Source organism: Dendrobates tinctorius, unplaced genomic scaffold (genome assembly GCF_039654945.1).
Source record: "Dendrobates tinctorius isolate UK_male_01 unplaced genomic scaffold, ASM3965494v1 ptg000038l, whole genome shotgun sequence".
NCBI classification, from domain to species: Eukaryota; Metazoa; Chordata; class Amphibia; order Anura; family Dendrobatidae; genus Dendrobates; species Dendrobates tinctorius.
This window is the reverse complement of record NW_027361706.1, coordinates 28964940-28977810: the sequence shown is the minus strand read 5'-3', so window position 1 is coordinate 28977810 and position 12871 is coordinate 28964940. Positions and strand designations below refer to the sequence as shown.

General features: G+C 44.8%; 1 protein-coding gene across 1 annotated transcript; it reads left to right on the top strand.

Annotated features, from left to right (window-relative positions):
- Positions 1-715: 715 nt before the first annotated feature.
- LOC141088375 (uncharacterized) lies at positions 716-2248 on the top strand. Its single transcript, XM_073574394.1, has 2 exons — positions 716-877; positions 992-2248. Exons 1-2 carry the CDS (start codon positions 786-788, stop codon positions 2097-2099), a joined length of 1200 nt encoding a protein of 399 aa, XP_073430495.1. The 5' UTR covers positions 716-785; the 3' UTR covers positions 2100-2248.
- The last annotated feature ends 10623 nt before the right edge of the window (positions 2249-12871 follow it).

Genomic DNA, 12871 nt, shown 5'->3' with positions numbered 1-12871 from the left:
GTTTTTTGCATCAAACGCAGAAACACAACATCACACTACACACAACACATAGAAAACAATGTTCTGCAGACCACACACAGCAAACAAATGCCTACATCCAAAGACATAACATTTTTTGTTTTCTTCTCTAGTCTTCCCAATCTGGTGCTCGGCCAAGAGGTCCTCGCAGTGCCTCCCAGGGTCGTCGGCGACAGCAACGCGGCGGTCACCAGCGTGTAAGTATAAATATTTTTGCTTTGTTTTTTTTGCACTTTTTATTTCATTTCTTTTGTGGAGGCTAATTATGTTATTTTTCTCTTTTTCTTTAACAGCCTTCACAGCGTGCTCCCGACTCTGACGGTGAGGATGGAGGGATTGATGTGGACCGCCTCATCGATCTCGTCAGAGAAAGGGAGCCGCTCTGGAATATGGCTGACCGCCGCCACGCTGACCTGATCGTTACCCGACGACTCTGGGAGGAAATCTGTTCGCTCCTTGTGGACCGCTGGGAGGACCTCGAAGCTCGGGCCCAGATTAAAGAGCGTAAGTATATACAGTACCGGTTGCTTGATTTAAACCAGTGTTTCCCGAACTCCAGTCCTCGTGGTCCCCACGGATCATGTGTTCAGGATTTCTATTTACTTTGGAAATCCTGAAAACATGACCCCTGGGGACCATGAGGACTGGAGTTTGGGAAACACTGATGTTGTATACTAACCACTTTGTCCTTTCTCGTTTCAGGGGAGAGAATTGTGAAGCGGTGGCGGTCTGTGAGGGATCGTTTCAAGAAGGAGTTCAATAAAGAGATGCGGGCCCCGAGTGGATCTGGAGGACGCAGGAGCAAGTACAAGTACGCACGAGCCCTGTCGTTCCTCCGGGAGACAATGCTCACCAGAAGGTAAATATTACACACCACATGTGACAAAAAAATGTTTACATGTAACTTTTTTTTTTCAGCCAGGGCCATACCATGTCACTATTTTAATTGGTTTTTTTTCTCTTTATTCCACAGCACGGTGAGCAGCACTCGGGAGCCTGCACGATTGGACCCTTCTGAGGCGATCCCTGAGGAGACCGGCACCGAGGGACACTTCGACCGCCCTGGTACATCTGCACCTTCCCAGCCTTCCCACACATTCGACCCATCTGTCCCATCCACCAGCACCAGCACAGGAGCATCGTGGCCGCCTACATTACATGAAGCTGCTGGTGAGGAGATCGCTTTCCCTTTACCCCACCCTTCTGCCCCTGCCACCTCTAGTACACCTGCGGGTACTGGGCGGCAGCGGCAGAGGGGTCAGGAAAAGAGTTATGCGCCAGAGTTCTTGCATCTGAATGCATCTTTCCAGAACTGTCTAAAAGTCATGTCAGAGCAAATCTCCGCAGGCTTTCAGCAGATCAACTCCAGCATTCTGGAGGTGAAGACACTTCTGCAAACCATGCATTCAGAAGCAAGATCTTCGCCAAACCACACCTTTTTCAGGTCTGTTGTGGAGCGCATGGCAACACTATCTCCTACCCAGCAGATGCATGTAATGCATTCATGCCACGGTGCTCTCCAGCAGGTTACCTCCCAACCTCCACCTCCCACCACTGTAGTTCCTCCACCTGCACCCCCTCCAGCCACTTTCCATCCTCCCCCTCCTATTACATCTGCACCCCCTCCAGCCACTTTCCATCCTCCCCCTCCTATTACATCTGCACCCCCTCCAGCCACTTTCCATCCTCCCCCTCCTATTACATACCAGCAACCTCCCCAGTACCAGCAACCTCCCCAGTACCAGCAACCTCCCCAGTACCAGACATCTCCCCACTTCCAGCAACCTGCCCCGTACCAAACTCCTTCCCCGTACCAAACTCCTTCCCCGTACCAAACTCCTTCCCCATACAACTTTCCATCAACATCATCTGCTCCTACAGTCCCTGCCCAACCCTCCACTCCACCGCCCACCACCTCTTCTGCCTCCCACATGTCCACCCATTCTGTAGCTTTTTCCACACCATCACCTCTAACTGTTCCTTCCCCACCACGATCCCAGTCCTCTCTCCACACTCCCATTGTCGAAGTGTCCCGCAGCCCCTCCAGCAGTATTTCCACCCCACACTACACCGAGTTATAATGTTTTTTTTGTAATAAAAATGCCCATTTGGTTGGTTTCAAACCTTTATTAAAAAAGTTTTTTTAACTTTAAAAACAGTTTACACAAAAAAAAATATTTTAAATAAAAGTTAAATTATTGTTTACACTGGTTGTCTGTCATTTCTTTCTGCGGCGAAATATGTTTAAAAAAAAGGTTAAATACAGGGTATTTCAAAGGTAAAAAGGTATTCAAAACCAGGTATATAACTGTGGGTAAATTTTAGCTTTTTGCCACAGTTGTGTTCCTGGTTGTGTTTGAAGCAAAGTATTTCACCTAAAAAGTTGTGTTTATTGTTGGTGATTTCCTAACAATGTACACAACTTTTGTTAAAAGGTGAAATACTTTGCATAAAACACAACCAGGTACACACCTGTGGCCTAAAGCTAAAAATAGAGACCATGACAAGATAGCCAACTTTGGTTGGCAAAGGTATATACTGTTGGTACAGAAGGTACACAAGTTTGGTTAGGGCACAAATCTTTCACACTCTGTCATCCTGCCAGTGTACTCTGCCTTGAGGTGACATAAAGTATAGTGCAAAATTGTCCCTCATTATTGAAACCGTCACAGAACTTCTAGTGGTAATGTCATGGTAATCTTGCAAGGTGGTTTCTTCAGAGGTGTCCTCAATGGAAATGGGTTCCTTGCAGATAACAAAATTGTGGAGTACCACGCACGTTTTGATCACCTCGTCCACAGTTTCTGTCTTGAGGTTGATCGCAGTCAATAGGACCCGCCGTTTGGCTGTCAGAATACCAAAGGTACATTCAACCATTCTTCTTGCTCTTGTGAGGCGGTAATTAAAAATGCGTTTTGGTCTTGTCAATCCTCTGCTAGAGTACGGTTTCAAAAGGTGTTCTGACAGCTGGAAGGCTTCATCCCCTACACAGACAAATGGCATAGGTGGACCAGATGTTTGCGGCAGCGGTCTAGGTGGTGGGAACTGGAAGGTGTTTCCATACAGTTTACGCCCCATGGCAGACAGTTTGAAAACTTGAGAGTCATTGGAGCGGCCATAGGCCCCAATATCAACCGCAATAAATTTGTATTCCGCGTCAGCAATGGCCATGAGGACAATTGAAAAATATTTCTTGTAATTGAAATATTCCGATCCCGATCCAGCTGGCTTTACAATGCGGATATGTTTCCCGTCCACAGCGCCCAAGCAGTTGGGAAACTGACGTATCTGTTGAAACTTGTCAGCAATTTCAATCCACCTCTCTGTTGTGGGCTCTGGTAAAAACTCTTCAGCTAAGGAGTCCCACAGTGCACGGCATGTGTACTTCACAATTCCAGATATGGTGGAAATGCCGAGTCTGTACTGGAAATGCAGTGACGAAAGGGATTCTCCAGTTGCAAGAAATCTGTGGGGAATTAAAAAACAATAAATTAGTTTTAAATCACAGCATTACATACCAAAACTGAGCTATAACACTTGGAGATACAAACTACCACCAACAAGATTGCAGTGAAAGTGTGCTCTGATGCGATCACATCCAATAAATGTGGCTTACCTTAAAGTCACCATCAGACGCTCTGCGGGTGAAACAGAGAAGCGGCAATAGGTGTCCGCTTTTCTTATGAGGTGTGCAATGCGCTCCACCAAGTAATCAAAATTCTCCATTTTCATCCTAACATATCCAAAAAATTTATCCGGGTTTCGTCGAAGGTCCATGCAGAGTGTAGAATAGACCCCACGCGTCATTCTCTTGGCTGTGATGGGGTGGATCCACAAACGTCGTCTACGATGCCTGATGCGCTGCTGTCTCGCTCTCTCCTTCTCCAGAACAATCACCCTCAAACGATTCGCCTCCGCTATAAAATCCGCCAAATTCTTCAAAATATTTCCAATGACAACATCCATCTTCGCCAGTAACTTGCTCTTCTCTCCAACCTGCACTTTCTCCTCGACAACCTGTCAAAGAAGGGCTGTAGGAACACTCTATATATAGTTTTCCAGTAGCCAATCCCGTTCGGAAGGCCACAAGGGTCAATTTTAAAAACCGGATCCGGCGTAATCCGTCGAAAAACGGATAGAAAAACGGATGAACCGGATGAGACGGATCCGGTTTTGTCTGTCAAGAAAAAGACGGATCCGGCAGAAAACCGGATCCGTCACATCCGGTTTTACTAAACATTTGCCGGATCCGGCGTTCCGGCACGACGCCGGATCGCGCCTGACGCCGAAAACCTGATGTGTGAAAGTAGCCTTAGCCAACCAAGTTATTAAGTGTAGTTACTTGATACATGAACTAGTCTGACCTTGTGTATCTGGCCTGGATGCCCCAATTAGATATGTCACCCTGGGTAGAAAGCACACCCCAGAAGGCCACATGCCTAGACTACTGGTAGCAAATTTGACCGATCAAATATGTTAAATTGAGAATATTTCCTGTCACATTGCAGTGGAAGATGTGATGAAATGCTGGCGCAGCATCCGCGATCAGTACAGGCGGGAACGTCAGCAGCGGTCCATGAGTGGGGATGCGGGATACGTCAAGCGAAAATACATCTATTATGACCACCTCTCCTTCCTCGCCCCTATTCTGGATCCGAGACCGTAAGTAGATACCTCACACCACATTACACCGATACTTTACAGGGCCAAAAATATTTATGCATTTTTGGCTCTGTTCTATTATTTCATAACAGAACTCAGTCCAACCTTACGGAGGAACAGACTCAGATACAGAGCCCATCATTGATCCTGTAGGGGATGAGGTGGCTGGCCCATCTTCTCCCCCTACAAGAAGCATGGGTGAAGAATCCTCTCAGGAGAACCCTACCACCAGGACCGTCTGCTGCTGCACCATCAGCCATACTGGAGGAGCAGGGCAACATGAGCAGCAGCCCAACTGCCCAGATCCGGGGCTCCCCCACAGCCTGCTGTAACATCCCGGCGAGGACAAAGAAGGCGCCAGATCCCTGCCCAAGATACCCGGACCAATGTGGGCACAGGGGTCCTCAACTATCTGGCTAGAGTGAATACAGATGATGGGGAGGAGGCATACTCACGTAGCCTGGCCCTTTATCTACGTGCCCTTTCCCGTGAGGTGAGGCTCCGTATTCGAGGATGTTTTCAGATCCTGCTTGATGCAAGCACACCCCCCAATACCCCATATGAGCTGTTTGAATATCTGGAGAGGTGGCAGCTTTCCCCCTGAAATCTAATGCGCATGAGACCACCCACACAGATGCTTGCTCAAGCAGGCTCTGAGGATCCTCAAATACGTGGGCCTACACCTCACCCCCTTCCTCCCCCTACCCAACCTTTACAACAGCAGCAACATATGTCTGCCTCAAGCCAACCCCACCAGTATGGCCACTTTTTCCCACCCAGTGTTGGAGGCTGGTCCCAACCTGGTTGGGGACGACATGGTTATATTGGTGGGTATGAGACACAGGCCTACCCGAGCCAACAAGATGCCCCTCATCATTATTACTCTGGCCAGTACCCCCAACAATCCCAGGAGGAAGGACACTACCCACATCATGGGCAACAGTATGCCCCCACACAGGGTGATGTTGGGCAAAGTAGCCAGCAGCAACCACAGGCTGCTCTTCCGCCCTCTCCTTCCCCAACTTTCCATAATTTATAAGAGCATAAAAACATGCAAATTCTTTATGCATACCGTACATTAGTGTCCATAAGCGGTCTGATGCCAGGAGATGTCCAGTGTGGTTCAACTGGTGCTCTAAATCCCAATCCAAAGGAAAAAAGAGGTGGTCTCCATCATCAAAATTATATAAAAAAAGATAAAACACACATTTATTAGGAAGGTTTTCAAATCATATTAATAAGCCACCGTGACAGGCAAAGCTACCTTACGCATTTCTGACACATATTACATGTCTGTAAAAAAGACAATATTTCACCAAGCTATACTGGGAAAGTCAAAGGATCAAAATAGACTACTCACTTGATAATGCCTAGAAAAGGCGTGCTGCCCTTATTCAATTAGTCACTTTTTTGGCAGCTAAATCTATTCCCAAATCAAGGCGAACAGCCTCAAGAACATCACGCTCTCTCTATGTATTATCAAGTGAGTAGTCTATTTTGATACTTTGACTTTCCCAGTATAGCTTGGTGAAATATTGTCTTTTTTACAGACATGTAATATGTGTCAGAAACGCGTAAGGTAGCCTTGCCTGTCATGGTGGCTTATTAATATGATTTGAAAACCTTCCTAATAAATGTGAGTTTTATCTTTTTTAGATAATTTTGATGATGGAGACCACCTCTTTTTTCCTTTAGACTCAAAATGTCTAATGTAGCAATTTTGTTCTTACATTCTGTTTGGTTTGGATATGTGTGAAAATTGTATTTTTCTAAAATGTTCACATCTGCAAAAAGGCCAGTTTGGCCCATTGCCCCAGTTATCATATGGCAATAATATGTTTGCCTTTAAAAAAAAAAAAAAGGCAAAAGTAAAAATTTGTCTCCTACGGTTTACGTCTCTGTCTCAATTCTCAAAAACCGTGTCAGCATACTAACATACGCTTACCAATGCAATTAAACAGTCATAGAATCAGAAGGGGGAGAAATATATATATTTAGACACACATAAAACCAAAAATTATAACATAGATACAGCATGCTCTTGCCAAGAAGTTTCCCCCTCAGGTGGCATAAAGTAATTAGTGAAAATATCACACACTTTGAGCCCAGAGAGCGGTCTACGTTGAGGGTTGATAGGTGGTCTCACCCTACGCACATTGTCTGGCCTACGCACAACACCAGCAGAGGAGGAACAATCATGTATCCTGGTGAAGTTATGAAGAACCACACAGGCTTTAACTACTTCATTAACATTTTGCTCACTCAGCTGAATGGCAGACTGGAGTACCCGCCATTTGGCACAAAGAATGCCAAAGGAACACTCCACCAGTCGCCGAGCACGTGATAGGCGCAAGTTAAAAATTCTGCGCCTGTGGTCAAGGTTGCGCCGGGGATATGGCCTCATGACATTGCGTGTTAACTGAAACACCTCATCTGCCACAAGGACATAAGGGACTGATTCTTGAGTGGAGCCTGGTAGCTGGCGTGGTGGTGGTAGATCCAACTAGTTGGTGGGTAGCCGCCGAGCCATAATGGAAGTATTGAAGACTCGAGAGTCTCCCGTCCTTCCATAGGCCCCAATGTCAACAATTATAAACTTGTATTGAGGGTCGGCCAGAGCCAACAATACAACAGAAAAGTATTGTTTATAATTGAAGAATTGGGAGCCAGAGTTCGGCGGCTTACGCACCCGGATATGTTTGCCATCAAGGGCCCCAATACAATTTGGAAACTGGCATTCCTCCTCAAAGCCCCTTGATATCCTCAACCAGTCTTCCATCCTGGGCTTGGGCATGACGACTTGATGTAGTCTTGTCCAGATTTCAATACATGTTGACCTGACTATGCCAGAAATGGTAGATCTTCCAATGAGAAACTCATGGTGGGGGGCGGCATAAGACAGGCCAGTGGACAGGAAGCTGAAGAACAACAGAAAAGGAATATTTTAGAATGCACAAATTCCAAAAAAAGCAGGTACATACATACCAAACTTGTTAGGAATTCAGAGCGACTAACACACACATATTTGGTTGCACAATTACTAAGTGAGATTCAGTACATACTACACATAACATTCTGGTCTGTAAGTTGAAACATATGTGGACTAAGATGAGGGCATTAAACTTAGTCCAAGAAGCCAAAAATACATACTTTGGGCAACACATTATGAACATAGACAATGTGGTTGTGAAGTACATACCGTATTGTGAGTAGAAGTCGCTCCTCTGCAGATATAGCTTTGCGCATCCTTGTGTCCTGAAAGGTTATCCCAGGGCGCACTGTCTCCAAGAGTCGATCAAATGTTGCAAGGCTCATGCGACAGTATTGGTAGAATTTTACAGGATGCTCCCGCAGAGAAGAATAGAGGCGGTGAAAATGACCTCTTGTGAGTCGTTGCCTCAAAAGTGGATGTACCCACATGCGTCTCCTCCTCCGCGGATCCACTATCACTGGTTATGGTTGGCCAACGCGGCGTGACAAAAGCCAGTTGAAGAGAACCTGCTCAGTTGTGTTGAAACTCAGACTGTCTGCCATGTTGCACATACAACACCAACACACCTAGTGAAGGCAAGGTCACAAATGGACAGAATGGAGGCAGCCACCTGTTCCTGAGCCAATAAATAGGGTGCAGGCTAATGATTTAAATAGTTAGCAGGCCTCAAAACCGTTAAATGTCCATTTTGCAAGGCTGCGAGAAAATCTCGCCATACGGATTCCATACGGATTACATACAGATTACATACGGATGCTGACATGCGCAAAATACGCGACCACACCTTGCTTACGGTTGACATACGGAGCACTATTTAGGGGTCATTCATCCATATTACGCCTGTAAACTACGGACCGTATTTTGCGTCGGTTAGTGTGACCCCGGCCTTAATGGAAAGATCGCCTCAGAAAATGACCTATTGCTTAAATCAGTTTTTCTATTACACTTATTCTTAAAAAAAAAAATGGCAATGCATATTTTTATATCACAATCTTTATTAAAAAATAATAATAATAATAAAGTTAGTAATCTTTCAATTTTTAAACTTCTTCTTTCAGGAAGAGTTTACAGCAGTTTCCTTATCAGTAAAGGCAGAAATAGGATAACAGGTAAGACCTCTACATACAGCTGATACCACAGGATCCACCAATCACAATAAGTGATGTCACAGCTGACCTTCTTCTCCTCCTGTCACAATGACGTTTGCAACACTCTTTAGATGCTCCAGTACCAAAGTACTGTAAAGGAGGAACCCCCCTCAGGAATCTGGGCTCCTGTATGATAGGTACTGCTTAGTCCCCTGTAATTATACCTCCACTGCCTGCAGTGCTGAATGGTGTCACAACCTCACTGGGGAACTAGTTAAGTAGCACTTCATGTATTGTATTCAGAGGCGTAGCTAGGGGTTCAGCTCAGGGGGAGTGAACCAGGTACGGTGGCACACCCTAATCATAGGTATAGTGGAACCTCAGCAGATGACCACGTTGTTACTGAAAATCCCTATACAAAGTTAAGCACTGATATAACCGCCATACTGTGACCATATAGTGGTAGATACCAGTCCTGCAGAACATATAATAGATTACAGTACAGTTATAGATGGTGACTTTAGGCTGATATTCTTTCTGATGGAGTTGTTCATTTTTCCTGTCTTTTCCATCTGGTGCAGGCCAATATCAGGACTTCAACAGCCACGACTCGTCTGCAGAGATTATAACAAAGACACATCTGATGTCTCACATTTCCAGCCTCGTCTACATCTATTCCCAATCTACACAAAGTCCTCATCCTGCTGCCACCCCAATAGTGAGCTGCTGCTGTATGTATCCCTATTAGGGTATGTGCACACATAGTGGAGTCTCCTGCGGATTTTTCTTTACAAAAACCGCACCTCTTGGCAGAAAACGCAGGTGCGGTTTTGCTGCTTTTTTTCTGCGGTTTTGCTGCAGTTTTTAAGTGCGTTTTTTTTGAAGAATTGTCTGCGGTTTTCTCACAGAAACAGATAAATAAAGTTGGACAAACTACTGATGTGTCGTTCGCGAATGATCCGACACAAAGAGCCGGCTCCCTGCTGTGAATTATGGGAGCCGGCACCCCAGTGAGAGCCACTAAAATTCTTGAATGGCTCTCACTGGGTGTAAAATCCCGGTGGTCAGCAGGCGTAACTCCGCCTACCTGAACAAAACTCCGCCCATTAACCAATTTAATTGATCCATAGAAAGTGGGCAGAGTTTATGCGGTAGGTGGGCGGGCTTGGGACGCCTGCACACACATGCAATAGGGATCCATTTAGGATCCAAAAAGAACCAGCTCTTTTCGGTGAGCGGAGCCATGAGAGCCAGGTCACCAAAAAGAGCCGAACTGCCCATCACTAGGACAAACTACACTCAAGAAAAAAGAAAATGTTGATGTCATTTCCTGCTCCAACCCCTCCTTTTCAAGGCTCCATTTTGCTTTTACCAAATAATGATGAGTGCCAGAAATGAGCAGCAGAGTGCCCAGTGGGCTGAAGATTATAGCGTGCAGCGCCTATCGGTCCGCAGGCCATTCCGAATCCTCATGCTGGGGTGTTTGCTGCAAATCCTGATGCAGCACAGAGAGCAGATATGAGAAAGTAGATTAGGGTTCAATTACGTTAGGTTTGATATTTTTTGGGATAAGGGTTAGGACTGTGATTATGTTTGGGATTTGGGTCAAGGTTAGGATTAGGGTTGGTTGGGAATAGGGTTATGGTTTGAATTTGAATTAGGGTTGTGATTGGGTTAGGTTATTGATTAGTGTTTGGATTAGGAATTGATTTGGGATTGTGTATGGGATTAGGGTTTGGGTATGGGATTAGGGTTATGGTTGGGTTTTGGATAAGGGTTGTGATTGGGTTAGGTTTGTGATTAGTGTTTGGATTAGGAATAGACTTGGGATTGGGTTTTTTTTTAGAAATCAGCGTTTCCATTATGGTTTGGATTATGAATATTTTTGGGATTAGGGTTGTGATTCAGAAAATTCTTCACATGTCTTTGTTTTTTGAGTGTGTTGTGTACAAAACTATAATTTTATTTCAGGCTCAGCAGCAGCAGCGCAGAAGTGAAAGATCAAAGAAGAAGATTGACCACCAGCAAAGAAGGACCCATCAATTATTTGTTTTTTAAGTTATTTTTGGTTTGATAAAAAAATAGTTTATATGTATCATTATGCAATAAAAAAGATTTGAATTGATAATGTTATGGTAATCATTTTTAACTTTGCACTATGTGCGCTTTATTTAAAAATATTGTAAATATTATTCTACGACCCATAGTTCCGTGACCTTACACCATCATACTTATCCCCTACCCAATAGTCCTGTGCTCATGTACCCATGACACTGTCCGTATGTAGCCGTAGTGTAGCCCCTTATTATAATTTTTAGAAAGAACACAAAGTAAATTTGAAAAGCAAAATTTATTATAGAAACAATAAACTTAAAGACAAACATTGCCATTCATTTTTCAATTTCAAAGATAACAGATGGCCACATATTAACCCCTTCCCGACATCCGACGGTATATCCCGTCCATGGGACCTGGGCCCCTATGCCCATGGACGGGATAGTACGTCGGGCGCGATCAGCGGTGTCCACGTGGTGAGCGCCGCTGATCGCGGCCGGGTGTCAGCTGATTATCACAGCTGACACCCGGCACAATGTGTCAGGGGCGGTCACGGACCGCCCCCGACACGTTAACCCCTTGCACACCGCGATCAAACATGATCGCGGTGTACCGGGAGTTAAAGGAAAGCATCGGCAGGGAGGGGGCTCCCTCCGTGCTTCCCTGAGCCCCCCACAGCAGCGCAATGTGCAGCGCTGCTGCGGGGGACTCCTTTCCTCCAGGCCCCCGAATCCAAGATGGCGACGGGGGCCTGAGGAAGCTGGCTTCCTCAGTGCCTGCAAAGCGCAGGCATGAGGAAGCCTTCTGCAGTGCCTGTGTCAGATCGCTGATCTGTCACAGTGATCTGTGATGTGACAGATCAGCGATCTGTCACAGGACAGTGATGTCCCACCTGGGACTATGTAATAAAGTGAAAAAAAAAATAAAAAAAAGTGTAAAAATAATAAAAAAAAAAAATCGCCAAATAAATTAGAAAAAAAAAAAAAAATATTACCCCAATAAATCCATTTTTTGGAAATAATAAAAAAAAAAACAATAAAAGTACACATATTAGGTATCGCCGCGTCCGTAACGACCCGCCCTATAAAACTGTCCCATTAGTTAACCCCTTTAGTGAACCCCTTAAAAAATAAAAATAAAAAACTAAGCAAAAAATAATGATTTATTATCATACTGCCAATAAAAAGTGTAATAACGCGCGATCAAAAAGACGCATATAAATATCCATGGTACCGCTGAAAACGTCATCTTGTCCCGCAAAAAACGAGCCACCACACAGCATCATCAGCGAAAAAATAAAAAAGTTATAGCTCGCAGAATAAAGCGATGCAAAAATAATTATTTTTTATATAAAATAATTTTCATTGCATAAAACCGACAAAAACATAAAAAAAAGACCTAAATGAGGTATCGCTGTAACCGTACTGACCCGAAGAATAAAACCGCTTTATCAATTTTACCGCACGCGGAACGGTGTAAACGCACCCCCCCAAAAGAAATTCATGAAACGCTGGTTTTTCTTCATTCTGCGTCCCAAAAATCGGAATAAAAAGCGATCAAAAAATTTCACGTGCCCGAAAATGGTACCAATAAAAACGTCAACTCGTCCCGCAAAAAATAAGACCTCACATGACCCGGTGGGTCAAAATTCGGAAAAATTATAGCTCTCAATATGTGGTGATGCAAAAACTAATTTTACAATAAAAAGCGTCTTTTAGCGTGTGACAGCTGCCAAAAATAAAAACCGCCATAAATAGTAAATCAAACCCCCCGTTATCACCCCCTTAGTTAGGGAAAAATAATAAAATAAAAAAAATGTATTTATTTCCATTTTTCCATTAGGGTTAGGGCTAGGGTTAGGGCTAGGGGTGTGTTGGGGTAGGGTTAGGGCTAGGGTTAGGGTTAGGGTAGGGTTAGGGATAGGGTTAGGGCTAGGGTTAGGGCTAGGGTTAGGGTTAGGGCTAGGGGCATGTTGGGGTTCGGGTTGGAGTTAGAATTGGGGGTTTCCACTGTTTGGGCACATCAGGGGCTCTCCAAATGCAACATGGCGTCTGAT